The sequence below is a fragment of the Rana temporaria genome, chromosome 12 (assembly GCF_905171775.1).
Source record: "Rana temporaria chromosome 12, aRanTem1.1, whole genome shotgun sequence".
Taxonomy (NCBI): domain Eukaryota; kingdom Metazoa; phylum Chordata; class Amphibia; order Anura; family Ranidae; genus Rana; species Rana temporaria.
In genome coordinates, this window is record NC_053500.1 from 51,181,420 (window position 1) to 51,196,973 (window position 15,554).

The 15,554-nt window shown below is 44.0% G+C and overlaps 1 protein-coding gene across 1 annotated transcript in view; it reads right to left on the reverse strand.

The window, feature by feature from the left end:
- The window catches only part of PNPO (pyridoxamine 5'-phosphate oxidase), a 62,162-nt gene that overhangs the window by 19,350 nt on the left and 27,258 nt on the right, over positions 1–15,554 (reverse strand). Inside the window, exon 4 of the mRNA XM_040331305.1 lies at positions 14,332–14,385. Coding sequence (XP_040187239.1) covers positions 14,332–14,385 — 54 coding nt within the window. The remainder of the gene's footprint in view (positions 1–14,331; positions 14,386–15,554) is intronic.

Sequence of the window (15,554 nt, forward strand, 5' to 3'; positions counted from 1 at the left end):
CTCCTCTTCTCGGGTCCCTCACTGGTGATCCTCCCCCGCTGCCTCCTACCAAGTGCTCCCCCATCAAAAAGCTTGCTATAGGGGCACCCGAGCTGAGGTGCTGCTCTTGCTACGGTTGCACCCAAGCTGCCGCTTGGCCCGCCCCAACTCTTTCTCCTCATTGGCTCACTGCCTTTGATTGACAGCAGTGGGAGCCAATAGCACCCGCTGTGCAACTTAGCCAATCAGGAGTAAGAGTCCGGGACGAGTCTCTCGTGCAACATCAATAAATTGAGATGGGGCTCAGGTAATTATTGGGGGGGCGGCTGCACAATATACGTTTTTTATCTTAATGTTTAGAATGCATTAAGATAAAAACCTTCTGCCTTAAGAACCACTTTAAGAACAGAGTTTGGAGAGTCATGAGCACATCAGACTCTAATAAAACATTTTTTTGCATCAAAAGACCTGCCCTGAACACATTAGCTGGTGCCCATCAGCAGCAGGACCAGAGTGAAGTCCCGGTGCCCAATAACCAAACAGATTAGCCAGAGATTTTCCAGCTACATGTACCAGTAGGAAGCTTCCGACTTAACAATCAGACACTCACCTGTCCCACGGTCCAGTGATGCGGGCATACGAAGCCCCGCTCCTCTCCCTCTCTCCTCGGCACTCTTACTGTGGGCACCCGACTGTGGCTTAACAGCCGGGCACACACTGTGCATGCCGCGCTGTGAATGGCCAGAAAGTCTTCTGGGACCTGTGACGTGTCCCAGAAGATTCCTCCTGGTGCTGCGGAGTCCTGGGAGGAAGTGAGAGCTGGGTGCCTCTAAAAAGAGGGTATACGCCGCCCCCATCCCCCAATAAAATTACATGCCAGGGGGTCACCAGCGTTTAAAGCAGAAGTTCCATTTTTGGGTGGAGCTCCACTTTAAGGCTTTTTTAATACTAAAATGCTGGATCACCTAAAAATGAGCAGTATTTAAACTGGTCACAGACAGCCAGCACTTTCATTTTCTACATAAAACTAAAGTAATTACCATTCTTAATGGACTCGGAATGTTCTTTTTCTATACTACAATTGCTCGAGTGGTGCATGTACTGTTTCAATCTGTTGCAATACTGGTTACAATGAAGTAATGGACACACAATACGTGCAGTTGTTCTGTAGAGGTGCGGTAGAGGCATGAATTGCTTCTTTCTAAAGAATGAGTGGTATGCAATACTTCAAAAGGAGAGAGTTGAGAATCCTTGGCCTGCACAATGGCTCTAAACCAAGACCAACCTGTGATCATATTCTACAAAGCAAAAGCAGACAATGCCAGAACAAAACACAAATGTCACAAGCAAAAAAAGGCTTTGTTCCGTCAAGCCATATTAAACTCAAAACCAAAAATGTAATATATTGCAGCTAACCAATCATTAGGTGGCTGCAGGGGCGGCTGGTGCTCAAAAATTTTGGGTGGACGCAAACAAACTGAAAAATTCTGAAAAAACAAACAAAAAAACACAACAAACCATCACCTGCAGCCTCACTGCGCCCATCAAATGATGCCACTGTGCCATCAAACGCAGCCACTGTGCCCATAAAAGGCAGCCACTGTGCCATCAAACGCAGCCACTGTGCCATCAAACGCAGCCACTGTGCCCATAAAAGGCAGCCACTGTGCCCATAAAAGGCAGCCACTGTGCCATCAAACGCAGCCACTGTGCCATCAAACGCAGCCACTGTGCCCCATCAAATAGTGCCACTGTGACCTCCCCTTCCTGCCCTCTGGACGTCTGCCCAGCACTTACCCCATCTCGGTGGCAAGTCAGGCAGCGGGTGACAGCAGTGGGACCTTGCAGTGGGTCAGACAGCGGCTCCCGTGTCCCCCCCAATGCATCTCCTTCCCTCCTGATAGGAGTCTAATCGCAGTGGTTAACAGATCCACACACTTGATGGTGGAGAGGCGGTTTAGTGTTAGAACAGCAAACTAATATTCGCTTTCCCAACACATCTGGGTGAACTGCGAGGTTCTCTGCACTCCAAGTTCACCTTTTTTAAAAGCAAATTAGAGCCTATGGCTCCAATCAGGTGCTTCAAAAATACATCCCCACCCCTAGAATTCAAGTGGCCGGCATCCGAAAAGGGGCCAGATGCCTGAATAGGGGGGGGGGGGGGTGGCGGCCATGGATAGAATCATGCAATTCATGAATCTATGAACTAGTCATATAGGGGGTGGCTGTAGAGAGGGGGCAGGGCCTGTGCGCTCCTTAATGGAAGCACCGCCACTGGGTGGCTGCGTTAGTTTCTTTCCTCTTGGTTTTCACCTGGTGGTCTAGCCAGTAACACCTCCGATATTAGGGAGACACCACTTTGGATTAATGAGCACAGAAATCACATCAGACAGCAGCATTGTCAGTTTGGAGAGGGGGGTAGTGACAAATGTATTAGCCAATTTAAATAAACAAATAGAAGCCAAACTCCAGCACACACACTTTATGGTTTGTCTGTCTCATTCATGTAAACGGATACATTCTGCTGGAGAACAAATGCAGCCATCACATCGAAAAAGCTGCAATACTATAAAACATTTGCTTTTGAGTTTAAGACCACTTTAGGCTGGGTTCACACCGCAGCATGGAGTGGCTTCACAGCGGGGGTCCGGTGCCTCCCTCTTCACCGTTTTGGGTCCGATTTGTGCCCACATTTTTGCCTGAATTCAGTCCTGAAACAGACAAGAAGATGCACAGGACTCCTGTGCAATTCGCATTGGAGTCGCTGCGGAGATGTGTGAACCAGCTCCATAGAGATGGTCACAATCTCCTGACCTGCAAACTGAATGCGGGAAAACCACATCCGATTTGCAAAAATGCGAACCCAGCCTGAGTTTTGGTAAATTTATATGCCAATAGATAATACTTTTTGTAAATACCTACAGGAATATTACCACCTACGCTCACCGGCCACTTAATTAAGTAGCACCTGTTAAATTGCTTGCTAAAATAAATTGCTAATTAGCCAATCACATGTCAGCATTTAGGCATCTAGAACATTGCATGATTGTTGGAGGCACAGGGGCTGGTCTGAGTATTTCAAAAACTGCTGATCTACTGGGATTTTCACACAGAACCATCTCTAGAGTTTACAGAGAATGGTCTGAAAAAGAGAAAATATTCAGTGATGTCAGAAGAGAATGGGCAGACTGGTTTGAGATAATATAAATGCAACAGTAACTCAAAAAACTCTTCAATACATCGAAGGTATGCAGAATACCATCTCTGAACGTACAACACATCGAACCTTGAAGCAGATGGGCTACAGCTGCAGAAGACCACACACACACACACACACGTGTCACTCCTGTCAGCCAAGAACAGGAAACTGAGGCTACAATTCACACAGGCTCACCAAAATTGAAAAATGGAAGATTGGAAAAACATTGCCTGGTCTGATGAGTCTCGATTTCAGCGGAGACATTCAGATGGGAGGGTCAGATTTAGGTGTAAACTACATGAAAGCATGTATATATCCTGCCTTGTATCACAGATTCAGGCTGGTGGTGTAATTGTGTGGGGGATATTCTCTTGGCACACTTTGGGCCCCTTTAGTACCAATTGAGCATCATTTAAACACAACGACCTACCTGAGTATTGTTGCTGACCATGTCCATCGCTTTATGACTACAGTGTACCCATCTTCTGATGGCTCCTTCCAGCAGGATAATGCGACATGTCACAAAGATCCAATCATCTCACCACTGGTTTCTTGAACGTGAAAATGAGGTCACTGTATTCCAATGGTCTCCACAGTCACCACATCTCATCCAATAGAGCGCCTTTGGGATATGATGGATTAGGAGATTCCCATCATGAATGTGCAGCCGACAAATCTGCAGAAATTGCGTGATGCTATCATGTCACTATGGACCGAAAATCTCTGGAGGAATGTTTCCAACACCTTGTTGAATCTATGCCATGAAGAATGAATGCAGTTCTGAAGGCAAAAGGGGGTCCCAACCTGGTACTAGCAAGGTGTACCCAACAAAGTGGGCGGCGAGTGCATAAAAGTCATTAGCGTTACTGGGTAATTTTTTTTAACCAATTCCCCCATGGCCTATAACAAAATGACGGCTGGGCAGTGGTTCAGTTATCCTGACTGGACGTCTTTCAAAATAACTGCCAGTGAAACACTTCAACACCGATCTCGGTAAAGAGCCTCTGACGGAGGCGCTTTACCACGTGATCAGCCGTGTCCAATCACAGCTGTTCGCAGTGTAAACAGGAAGAGCCATTTACCGGCTTTTCCTCACTCACGAGTAGAAGAGAGCCGATCGGCGACTCTCCTAACAGGGAGGGGGGTCTGCGCTGATTGTTTATTAGCACAGCCCCCCCCCCCCCGGTGGATGCCCACACAGGACCACCGGGGATGCCGTCAGGACCACCAGGGATGGCCAGCACACATGGATGACCAGGTATGCCCCCCATGGCCACCAGGGATGCCAGATAGTGCCCTAAAAGATGGCAGTGCCCAGAAATGGTGCCAGTCAGTGCCCACTACAAATGCCTGCCAGATGTCTCCTCATCAGTGATGCCCAGCAGTGCCACCCTTCAGTGTCCATCAGTGCCCACCTATCAGTGCAGCTTTTCAGTTCCCAGTGCCACCTATCAGTGCCCATCAGTACCACCTATCAGTGCCCACCAGTGAAGGAGAAAAATGTACTTATTTACAACATTTTATAATAGAAACAAAAGAAAAAAAACTCCCCCCCCCATAAAAAATGTTTTATTTTTTTTATTTGTTGTGCAAGAAATACAATACCACCAGCAGTGATCAAATGCCACCAAAAGAAAGTTATATTTGTGGAAACAAAATGATAAAAAAAAAAAAAAAAAAAAAAAAAAGGGGAGTACAGTGTAGCATGACCGCGCAATTGCCAATCAAAATGCGACAGCGCTAAAAGCTAAAAATTGGCCTGGGCAGGAATGGGCAAAAGTTCCTGGTATTGAAGTGGTTAAAAGGAGGGCCCTTGAAGAAATGTTACTTGTGCTGTGCTTTTATGGTAACTTAACCTTTACTACGAAAAAATGCTTTCTGCCAAGCCTAAAAGCAATATAAAGTTGCAAACTCTGTAAAAGCACACCCATACGGTTTATGCAGCAGTTTGCAAGAATCTAGCGTTGCCACAGCAACCTCTTACCCCATAATAACTGTGGTGGACAATTGGTATGAATCACTGGGAGAGGCTTTCTGCCGCAAGAGCAACTTTTCCAGTTCCTGTGTAGCACTGTGTAGCATTGTTTCCACGTTGAGATTCCAATCACTGAAAGAATAGATAGTATGGGCCAAGCTGGGAATTCTAAGCGTTCCCGAGAGATGACTTTAGTGCACGTGCCCAGTTTATGTTGCACATTGTCATACATTTCCTGTTTTAATAGATTAACAAAATACACTCCCTGACTATTCAGTCAATAAAAACAATAATATTCATTTGATTATATGTTCTCTACTGGGAAATCTCTATATTTGCATATGAAAGCGTAAAGAAGTATTGACAAATGCATTCCATCTTCATACCTAAAACCTGTTTTCCTTGTACTCAAATATTTCGTTTAGATGCGTGAATTATTTCAAAATAATAAAAAGCCTTTTTTTCTTTGTATGACCTGTAGGTCTTTTATTTTAGTGCCAATTGTCCCCTCCAAAGGCTTCGCTATGCTTGCATATCATGGGCATAGGATTCATGCTTTGGCAGGAGCTAAGCCAACCAGCTCTTCTCTTTGATCGTTGATATGCATCCAGAGGCCTGGCTGATACCATTCTCCGCATCCCTCTCCAGTTTCTGATCTCTTACTAATTTGTTTCTTGTAATAAGAAGACTATAGGGCAGTGAAGGCGAACCTTGGCACCCCAGATGTTCTGGAACTACATTTCCCATGATGCACACGCACTCTGTAGTTGAGCATCATGGGGAAAATAGGATTTTTGTACTCAACGTAAAATCCATTTCTCTGAGTTCATGGACGGACACAGCCTTAATCTTGACAAAGTGGGTATTAGCCTTCCATTAGGAGTGACTAGGCAGAATGTGTTAACATTAGGGTTGTCCCAATACCACTTTTTTAGGACCGAGTACAAGTACCGATACTTTTTTTCAAGTACTCGCCGATACCGAATACCGATACTTTTTTTTAAATGTGTCCCCAAATGCAGCCATGTCCCCCACGAATGCAGCCATGTCCCCCACAGATGCAGCCATGTCCCCCCATACCTAGATGCCGCCGCCTCCTAGTTAATCAGCGTGCAGGGAACATTACAGCTTTCATTTGAATAGCTGTGTGTTCCCCGCTGCGCCGCGTATAGACACTCCCCCTTGCTCGGGATTGGACGGGTGATCTGCACTTTGATAGACAGATCACCCGTCCAATCCCGAGCAAGGGGGAGTGTCTCAACGCGGCGCAGCGGGGAACAGACAGCTATTCAAATGAAATCTGTAATGTTCCCCGCACGCTGATTAACTAGGCGGCGGCGGCGGTTTAGTAGTATCGGATCTGGCATCGGGGGCATTTACGGGAGTACAAGTACTCCCGCAAATGCTCAGTATCGGTCCCGATACTGGTATCGGGACAACCCTAGTTAACATCAAAAGAAGAACAGCCCTACCCAGGAGGCGGTCCTACTGGCTATATCCCCTCAGCAGCTCAGTTCGTCAAAAGCAGTACAAAAACGTAAAAAAGGAGCGGTGGGTGCTGTGTCCGTCCATGAATATAGAGAAAAGGATTTTACAGCGAGTACAAAAATCCTATTTTCTCTTTCGTTCATGGACGGACACAGCCTTAATCTTGACAAAGTGGGATGTCCCAAAGCCGTGTCAAAAAAAACGAGGGGTGGGAACAGCATAAAATTAAACTTCACCCCAAAAACAAAAAACAGAGTTGCAACTCTAAACAGCTGCCTGCAAAACTTTGAGGCCGAAAGAAGCATCCGAAGATGCACTCACATCAACTTTGTAAAGTTTAGTGAAAGTGTGAACGGACGACCAGGTCGCCGCCCTACACAATTGGGAAACAGATGTCGGAAAGCCCAAGAGGCACCTATTGCCCTGGTTGAATGCGCCGTGACAGGAAAAAAATAAAAACATTTGAAATAAACCTCCAGGTCTATGGGCCCGAAGGGAGCCATGTCGTCTTCTTAGCTAGGCATAAAAAACTGAGCTGCTGAGTGCATGCTGAGGGCATATAGCCAGTAGGACCGGCCCCTGGGCTGGGCTGTTCAGCTTTGATGTTGTTAACACATTATGCCTAGTCACTCCTAAAGGAAGGCCAATACCCACTTTGTCAAGATTAAGGCTGTGTCCATCCATGAACGAAAGAGAAATGTAGTTTCAAAACATCTGGGTCCCAAGGTTCGCCATCACTGCTATAGGTTATACAAGGGGGCTGGTATTAGGTGCAGACTGGTCATACGGAGCTCAATGCAAGAGTAACATGGGGAGGTTAGGTGTGGTGGAAGGGTTATAGGTCTAGGCCCTCTAGGGGCCAGGAGCTCTGGCTCATATCTTGAAATTAAGTCTAGAAGTATCATGTACACCAGTGGTTCTCAACCCTATCAAGTACCCCCTCCCAACAGGCCACATGTGCAGGTTTTCCTTTATCTTGCACAGGTGCTTTAAATCAAAGCCAATGGCTTGGTATCTCGGACAGCTATTTTATCCAAGAGAAATTCCCAAAATATGGCCTGTTGGGGGTACTTGAGGACAGGGTTGAGAACCACTAATGTACACCAACTACCATTTTGTATACAGATGACAATGACAACCAGCAAATTGCAATGAAAAAAAAAATGGGAGGGGATTCCACATGGGATTTAGGGGACCTTTTTTGCGGGCAGTACAGCACCTCTACACTAACCCCTCTTCGTAGGTAAAACCCCTTTTGCCACCTCGCCCACTTTCCCAACAACTAATGGTACCCGCCAGGTCTGTCTGCTTTCCCCCCTACTATTTGCCCTATGTATCGAGCCCCTGGCGGAGACCATTAGGGCAATCCGGATATTGGGGGCATATCGGTGAGGGGAAATAAATTTAAAATAGCTTTGTTTGCGGATGATATTATCCTAACCCTAACCCAACCCGGGATTGTCTCTATGGATACATCACTATACCCATGCCATGCCTGCTCTCCGTTTGGCCCCTGGAGGGGTACCTTTTTGACTCCGCCCCCTCAGCTCCCGTTTGAGGCACCTGCTGCTGCCGCCATCTTGGGGCTGCACACTTGCAGCCATGGTCAAGCTCAGTGGTACAGTGTTACACACCCCTGAAGAGCGAGCTGGATCTTGCGAAACTAGGCTAGTCGGGTAGTACGATGCCCGTGTACTTGTGTACCAATATTTATTGTTTATGTATCGTTTCAATCGGCAATTGTTGGTGTTATCCATGTTTGTAACAATTTTACTTGAATAAATGATATATTATACAATTACTGTTATCTTTATTGGCGGAAACGTTACCCACTTCATTTAAAGTCCCGGGGCGAATTATTTTTGACAAAATGCCTACAAGAGTCTTTTCTTTTGGTACCCGACTCCGGACGTACTCCAAATAGTATACCCCTACACTTCGGATCGCTGCTGGCGTTGCCAGCAAGCCAGGGGCACCCTTTTCAACATCTATTGGACATGCCCTTTAATAGTCCCGTTTGGACCTCAACACAGCAATTACTGATTAGTCTCTTCGAGGCACCCATACCTCGGACCCCGAAACTCTTCCGGTTAGGTCTCTCCCAACCAAAAATAGACAGACCCCATAAAAAACTGCTCAGGCCCGTTCTCACATCAGCAAGGTGCTTAATTGCCCTTCACTGGAAGAAAACTGTGCCCCTTTCCGAGGAAGCCCTTTACGCTAGGGTCAAGGACGTGGAACTAATGGAGAAAATGAGAATATGGGACAGACTGGGCGACCGCAACGGTGTCTGGGAGCGGTGGCATTCTCGGGAGGAGACGTTATCGAGGTAACCTAGTGTCTTTCTTCTGGACATTATATATGCAAAGTTTAGCACTACATCAGTCTCAGGGTAGGGCACAATATATACTTTATCTGAGACACTGCTATTACTGTTGGAATGTACGATGCTAAATATTGGAAGGTTTCTTCCTTCTCAACGCTACTGTGTATAAACTAAGCATTGTTATATTCCCATTTCTTTGCTCACTATATATGTACCTGTGTACTGCTATTTTCTCTCAAACTTTAATAAAAAACGTTATTTGACAAAAAAAATATGGAGGGATCAGAAGGGCACGGCAAAGGGAAAAATCCCACAAAGGGGTCATTATCTACGTGGCACAGAACATGCCACATGTGGCAGAACAACATTTATGCTCCATTCACACTTGTGCGCCTTGTCATGAGACTTTGAACATTGAAGTCCCATAACAAGTCACAGCTCATTCTTTTTTTGATGGCACCTGTTCAAATTGGTGCAACTTTGAAAAGGTGCCTGCACTACTACACGACTTTGGATTTGCACAAATGTGAATGGAGTCTTAGTGTGGAACTTAAAAGCCAAGCCATAAATAAAAATAAAATGATAGTAGAAAACAATAATAAAAGCAGAACTTGGAAGAGGAAGTTGAAAAATAACAGACTTACTGACCAGATCAATTGTACTGAGCTACGCATCAAAGAATTATTAAATAGGAACTTTACCCTACAACTTGATAAAAAAATAATGTTCTTTAGCAAGGAAAATACACTCCACATAAATAAGAATGCTACCAAAATGAATGTGTTCTGTAAATTGCCTCCAGCATTGTTCTGGTTTCTTCTTGCTGGAGGCTGCCATTTTGCTGAAGCCCAGAGCCCCTGAACAGCAGTAAATTATAAAGTGGAACAAAACCCCTTGATTTGACGGTTTCAAAAAACTGTTACATTCCTGGAATGCCAGGATTGCCAACTGTCACATTTGCTTGTGTCTTCAACCAAACTATCAAATCATCAAATAACTGGTGTCATATCTGATCACATGTGCAACACCATGGCAATTGCAGATCAAACAGAAGCAGCTTCCTTGGCTGTAAAGGATAGGAGGACTTTATTCTGCTTCATGGCTGTCAGCCAATCGGCCTCTAGAAACGCAGTCTAAAAATGTGTATTACTGGATATTAAACAGTATAGACACTTATCTTTAATGTTTTACATCGCAATACCTACAAAAAGGGGCCAGCCTGAAGTGATCTAGCAGTACCACATTTTCTGACTTCTAAATTGGGCAACAAATAAGGTCTAAAAATCCCTCAATGCTTATTGTAGCTTCTTATGTTGCTTTGTTGTCTCAATTCCATTTAAAAAAAGATGCAGAATTGATGGAGAAACAGAAATGTCACAGCCACGCGATTCCTTGTAGCTACAGGGTAATTAGTCCAAAATGAAAAGCTAGAATTTTCAAGGTACCCATGTCAGCTATATTGGAATGCAGTTTTAAAGATATAAAATGTCCTAAAGCAAAAGGTAAAAACAGAATAAACTCTGCTACTCCTAAAGATCGCCATAGACGATTAGTTTTGTTTCATTTCATGCTGAAAAAAAGAAAATACGCCAACAGATTTCTTCATCCACACAAGCCAGGTGGATGAAGGAATTGCCCCACCCCCCAGGACATTTTATTCTGATAAAGTTCATCTAGTTTAACCACTTCATTACTGGGCACTTAAACCCCCTTCCTGCCCAGACCAATTTTCAGCTTTCAGTGCTGACGCATTTTGAATGACAATATTGCAGGGCAATACAACACTACCCAAATTACATTTTTATAATTTTTTCCCCACAAATAGAGATTTCTTTTGGTGGTATTTGATCACCTCTGTGGTTTTTATTTTTTGCGCTATAAACAAAAAAGACAGAAAAAAAAAAAAAAAAACACAATATTTTTTACTTTGTTATACTAATATCCCAATTTTTTTTTTTTTTTAATGTTTTTTTTCCTCAGTTTAGGCCGATACGTATTCTTCTACATATTTTTGGTTAAAAAAAAAAAAATATTGCAATAAGCGCTTATTGATTGGTTGGCGCAAAAGTTATAGCACCTACAAAATAGGGGATAGATTTATGATTTTTTTTTTTTACTAGTAATGGCTGCGATCTGCGATTTTTGTCAGGCCTGCGATATTGCGGCGGATACATCGGACACTTTTGACACTATTTTGGAACCATTCACATTTACACAGCGAACAGTGCTATAGTAATGCACCGATTACTGTATAAATGTGACTGGCAGGGAAGGGGTTAACACTAGGGTGCGAGGAAGGTATTAAATGTATTCCCTGGGAGTGATTCTTACTGTGGGGGGAGGGGACTGACTGGGGGAAGTGACCGATCTGGGTCCCTATGTACAAGGGACACAGCATCTGTCTCCTCTCCCTGACAGGATGTGGAGCTCGGTGTTTACCCACAGAGCTCCACGTTCCTGCTCTGTCATTGCCGATCACGGGTACCTGGCGGACATCGCGGCTGCCAGGCCCACACATCGTCATCTCAGCGATGCGCCGGGCAGTTTTTCCCTGGGGAATGCAAATAAAAGGACGTCCAGGGACGTCCACCCGGCAGTTGAGAGCCGCGCTGTGGACGTCTTTCGTCTACAGTGCGGGTCTCAAGTGGTTAATCAATAGGATACAAATAAACAGAATAAATAAACAGAAAACCTTGATATACACGATCCTATGCTCCTAGTTGATCCAGAGAAAAGGAAAAAAAAAAAAAAAAAAAACCTCCATGAGTCCCTGTGAAGACGACCTTTCGGACAAAAAGTGTAGGGCGGAGCTACTGCAGTGACATCAGCACGCCCACCATGGTGATTGATGAAGGCTTTGTGAAATGCTTTAAATATGTGAGTGGTTGCCCGATTTTAATGAAAGGTAGTATACGTTACTACACTATAGGCAATTCTCCTTCCTCTTTTTGGCATGTGTGACCTAATTGGACATGAGCAAGTTAATGAAAGGCTGAACATCGACCTTGCATCCATCCGTTTTGGGATTTCTCCCACAAGTGCTGTTAGACCTCCTAGGTCAGTGATGGCGAACCTTGGCACACCAGATGTTTTGGAACTACATTAACATGATGCTCATGCACTCTGCAGAGTAGTGGCGCATCATGGGAAATATAGTTTTAAAACATCTGGGGTGCCAAGGTTCACCATCACTGTCCTAGATAATTAGGTATAACTTTCTGGTATGCAGCTGTGTGAATATCTGGTGGCTGGTGCACAGTGGTGGTTTCCAGTCTTTCATAAAAGTTAGAACAGTACAAAAGAAAAAAACAAAACAAGTTACAGAATAAAACCGACAGTACATGGTTGAAAAAATGCGATGTGGTACAGAAAGAGTCATGATAATGAACTCATTGCATGGGTTCAGCATAATATAGTGTCAGTGAGAATCATCAAGGCAGAGGAGTCCCCTTTAGAGATACTGAAGAGCGCTTTGTTGCAAAGTCTTCAACTTTTTGTTGGTGGACCACTGTTATTGAACATTAGACTTTTTCCTGATTATTGCGGAGAGACACTAATGCCGCGTACACACGATCGGAAATTCCGACAAAAAAAACTTGCGTTGCATACACATGGTCACACAAAATTCCGACCGCCAAAAACGCTGTGAAATACAACACATACGATGAGCAGAGAAAAATGAAGTTCAATATGCAGTGGGGGCTCTTCTGCTTGATTCCGAGCATGCATGGATTTTTGTGCGTCGGAATTGCATACACACGATCGGAATTTCCGACAAGAACTTTTGTCTGAAAAAATTAAGAACCAGCTCTTAAAATTTTTGCTGTCGGAAATTCCGACAGAAAAAGTCCGATGGAGCCTACACACAGTCGGAATTTCCGACCAAAAGCTCACATCGAACTTTTCTTGTTGAAAATTCCGACCGTGCGTTAGTTACGTGGTTGAAATTTATTTGATTAAACTGGATTACTAAAATGTGTGGCACATTTGTTCTTATGTATATTGATGCACTTTCATTGGTGTTTTTTTAAATTATTTATTTACACAGAGAAGGTAAGTATAGGTATGTTTATGATTTTTATAAAAAAAATAAACAAGGGATTACAACTCCTTTAATTTCCTCTTCTGAAGAGTGAATAAATTCAGTTCCTCTAATCTTTCCTCATAGCTGAGCTCCTCCATGCCTCTTATCAGTTTGGTTGCCCTTCTCTGCACTTTCTCCAGTTCTCCAATATCCTTTTTATGAACTGGTTCCCAAAACTGAACTGCATATTCCAGATGAGGTCTTACTAAGAATTTGTACAGGGGCAAAATGATATCTCTCTCTCTGGAGTCCATACCCCTCTTATACGAGAAAGGATTTTGCCAGCCTTAGTAACTACAGCTTGGCATTGCATGCCATTATCAAGGCCCTATGCACACAGGATTTTTAAAAAAACTCTTTCTGCATGTCAGATTGCCAGCAGAAAAACGCTGCTTTAAAAACACGCTTTTTACACAGTTTTTTAAATGCTCCAGCGTTTTTGTAAAATGACACAAAAATGTAAAAAAAACACTAAATGCTGTAAAAAGCGTGTTTATGCCCGTTTTACAGCATTAGGCGTTTTGTGATCAGAAGAATTGCTCCTGAATGCGATTTTAGGGCGTTCAGAAAACAGCCAATAAACTCCTCTGCGGATAAACTGCTAAAACGTAGGCTAACAGAGGTAAGAGCAGTTTAAAAAAATGCCTAAACTCACAAAAATTGGAGTTTAATAGCAGTTGTGTGCATGAGGCCTAAAGTGGTATAAAAGCTTGTTTTTTAAAATAAAAAACATGTTCTACTTACCTGCTCTGTGTAGTAGTTTTACACAGAGCAGCTCCAATCCTTTTTTGGGGTGCCCCACAGGTGATCATGGCTACTCCCAGTTGAGTAGTGCCCCCAGAGAAAGCCGCTTGCCCTGGGAGCACCAATGAGTGCTCACTCCCGAGCTGCTGCTTAATGTGTCCAATAAGACACACAGAGCCATGGCTCTGCCCCACTCTCTCCTCATTGGCTCACTGGCTGTGATTGCTGTCTCAGCCAATGAGGAGGGAGAGTCCTAGGACAGGCGAGGCTATGATGAACATCGCTGGATCGAACGGAGCTCAGGTAAGGATTGGGAGGGCTGCTGCACACAGGTGTTTTTTTTCCCTTCATGCATAGAATTTTTGCATAGAATGCATAATAGGTAATAAAAAAATTCAGCCTTTAGAACCATTTTAAGTCTATGATCTACCAGAACACCCAGATCCTTCTAGACCCGACTTAATTTTGTCTATAGCCAGCTGAACTTGTGTCACTTGGTAGCTGGATTGCTGGTGAGGGTAATGTGGATGTCTTACCTGACGATTTAAAGGCTCCCAGAAAAACAGGAGAGAAGCAGCTGGATTGGCCTCCTATAGAAACAAATTAAGATTTTAGGATACCCAAACACTTTAACATCAGCAAAATATTTTATCATAAAGGTTTTGGACAGAGTAGGAAGGGTTAGAAATACTGCAACAGGAACTTAGGGGAGTCTCTAGTGTGGACACACAGACCATGATAAAAGCCTGACAGGGCATCCAACCCAATCAGTTTCAATTCGATCCGATTACTTTTGAAAAGGTGGTGGTGGAGCACTTCCAACAGTGACAGAGACAGAATTTAAAATCTAGCAGAGATCCTGACTCTTCCCTGTGCTGTACAAAACCTTGCAATTTATGCAGTTCAACTTTAACGTGTACTATAAACCTTAAAGATGAATGAGGAAGGTACACACTACTTTGTTATGGTTTTTCCCATCCCATTGACATCATTCACATTATATAGTGCAGGGATATGCAATTAGCGGACCTCCAGCTGTTGCCAAACTACAAGTCCCATCATGCCTCTGCCTCTGGGTGTCATGCTTGATGCTGTCAGAGTCTCGCTATGCCTCATGGGACTTGTAATTTGGCAACAGCTGGAGGTCCGCTAATTGCATATCCCTGATATAGTGCATGCATTAGCGAGTGCATATAGCAGATGTGCTGACATGCAGAGCTGTCACTCAAGTGACACGATAGTATTCCCCTTCCATCCCAACTGGCAGCTACATAAAAGGCTATGCAGGGTGGTAAAGGAGGAGCAGAGGATCTAGTCTAGCACACTGTATTTAGACACACCCAGAAAAGGATAGGCTGCGACAAGCAAGGAAGGAGGGGGGGGCTGTGATAGGAAAATTATTCTACATAGGAGCACTAATAGGTATGCCCACTCACCAATTTAGTTGGCGCCTATCCCGTCAACTCCTGAACACAAAGGATTATGAAGATACAGAGTGGGGAAGATACCCAGAGAAGTTCAACAGGGAGGAGGGGAATAAGGCGAAGGTCTTACCTATAATTACGAACTTTATTATATATCAAAATTGGACAGAATACAGTTATGCGCAATACAGGTTAAAACAAAGAACAACGTTGCCGTAAAAAGCACACACCCGGGTTCACATGCAGACCAGAATCGTGAATTATAATGAAGTGTAGGCAATAATGTAAATAGATATAGATAAGTGTGTAAGGGTTCAGTTCTAGAGAGATAGCAT